At 39.2% G+C, this 2,135-nt stretch overlaps 1 protein-coding gene across 1 annotated transcript in view; it reads right to left on the minus strand.

The window, feature by feature from the left end:
* Positions 1-1,648, minus strand: part of CEP128 (centrosomal protein 128) — a 141,651-nt gene extending 140,003 nt beyond the window's left edge. Inside the window, exon 1 of the mRNA XM_009280750.1 lies at positions 1,502-1,648. Within this exon, the coding sequence (XP_009279025.1) occupies positions 1,502-1,648 (147 nt within the window). The remainder of the gene's footprint in view (positions 1-1,501) is intronic.
* Between the last annotated feature and the right edge of the window lie 487 nt (positions 1,649-2,135).

Here is a 2,135-nt window from a genome sequence, read left to right on the forward strand (position 1 = left end):
GGATGCCCCATCCCTGGAAACATTCCAGGTCAGGTTGGACGGGGCTCTGAGCCACCTGATCTAGTTGAAGATGTCCCTGCCCACAGCAGGGGGGTTGGACTAGATGACCTTTAAAGGTCACTTCCAACCCAAACTATTCTATGATTCTATGATTATTCTTGGTTTATAAAAGTAAATTGATAACACAAGTGCTTTTTAAATGGCCTAAGCATTCAAAATCCTATTCAAGTAACCAGAATCTGAAGATATACAGTATGGCTAAAGGAAAGGGAAGAAACACACACACAACCAACCACACTATCATTTACAGTACAACAGTAAGGCTTCAGCTTCAAACAAAAAGTTTTATAAGTTTCAGCTACTCTGTGGAAAAACCTTTTTAATCCAAAGATCTTAACGTTACCTGCCTGTAAAACAGAATTAAGTTAACTGAGAAATAAGAAATTTTTGAAGATCAACACATTAGGTAAGGTCTCTGCATGAGCATTCTCTGACCAGATGAAGAGCTGGATCAGATGGCAGATCTGCTGAAAAGCAGTCCACAGAAAGCAATTAGTTTAAAATCAGAATTTCAGAGGAGCAGCTAGAAAGAGGTTAGACAGAAACAGGACAATACCAAAGAGTCCCTTTTAAAAAGTAGTCAGATTACATTCTTATTAACTCATCTCTTTTCTAGCTTGACGATTATTTTCCAGCTAAGAAGTTTTGAAGCTTAAATTCAGCATTCTATATGGATTTTTCTCTTCTCACATTTTAAAAAGAAAAAAAAAATATTGCCGGCCAAACAATACTTCAACACAAGTGATAATACATAAGCCCACCCACTCTAGGTATTCAGAACTGTCAGTCGAGAAGAATGGGAATGACTTCTCAAGCAATAAATGGCATCAAGATAGCTAAATGTCTCCCCCGACTTGTAAAACAGATTCAGAGATCTCCTCCACTGCCTCCACTGAAGAAGCAGGAATTAGATGACTGCTTTTTCCTGGTCGGGTATGGATCTCTTCCAAGTTCAAAAATACTTCTCACTGTGCTGTTCCACCTCTAGAAAATATTTGAATTGTAAACTCTATCATGAGGGAATTGACTGCCTACATATTTACTCTATTAGCAACTGGGAAATTTTACACAGTACAAGACAACAAAGATGGGGCTGAAACTTTCTGCTACAAAATGTATGTAATGCCTCTCGTGAGAATCTGACAAAGTTTATTTGGCATTATTCAGTTTGCTAACTTTATAAACAGTATTACCAAACACGTCATTGTTTCTAACAACATCCTGTTACTGTCTGAAATAACAGCTGTATAAAAGTGTAACAAGCCACATACTTTCAGCTCAAAGGCAATATGATTAATTTCCCAAAAACTTTTTGGTTTGCACAGAAGGTAATGTTTCCCATCAGCACAGTGTTTTCCACAACTTCAGAAATGAAAATTTGACCCTATGTTACAGAAATGCAGACTCTATAAATACTTTAAAACTGTATTTTGTAAACAACCTGTAAAGTGCTTGCTAAAGTATGGATCTTCTCTGTAACTTCTTCAGCACCATAGTTCCGAGCTCTGTTGTGGGATGCTCTCAAAGGTGGCCGCCTTCCTATTCGACCCCTAAGAAAGTTGTCTGAATCACTGGATGAATCTGCCATTAGTATCTTGAAACCTAGGCAGGAAGACCAGAAAAAGTAATGAATGTTAAATCCTGACGGTAACTGAACAGTCTCTGGCTTGCACAATATTCCCAAAGCAACTTCATAGACTCAGACTACATTTACATTAGCCTTTCTGGTTCAGGTCAGCAGGATGTACTTTTGAAGCAGATCTTCCAACTGCTCCCCAAGTTATTACGTTTGTTCACACCATGAAGCAGTGCCAAGATGCAAGAGGCAGAGCCCATTAGGAGAGAACTAAATCAAAAGATGCACTCTCACTACTTCTAAGCACCCAGTACCCAGGATAAGACCATAGCCCAAAGCAAATTCTCCCTGCAAAACATACAGTGGAGACATCAGGGCTTTATCAATTGTTCTGGTCTGCAGAGCCATTCCCCTTTGCCTCACGCTACTTGCAAAGCTATATTCAGATTGGCCAGGGCCAACCAAGACAAATAACCCCAAGTAACTAACTGTCTGAAGC

The sequence above is a fragment of the Aptenodytes forsteri genome, unplaced genomic scaffold (genome assembly GCF_000699145.1).
Source record: "Aptenodytes forsteri isolate BGI_AS27 unplaced genomic scaffold, ASM69914v1 Scaffold193, whole genome shotgun sequence".
Lineage (NCBI taxonomy): Eukaryota > Metazoa > Chordata > Aves > Sphenisciformes > Spheniscidae > Aptenodytes > Aptenodytes forsteri.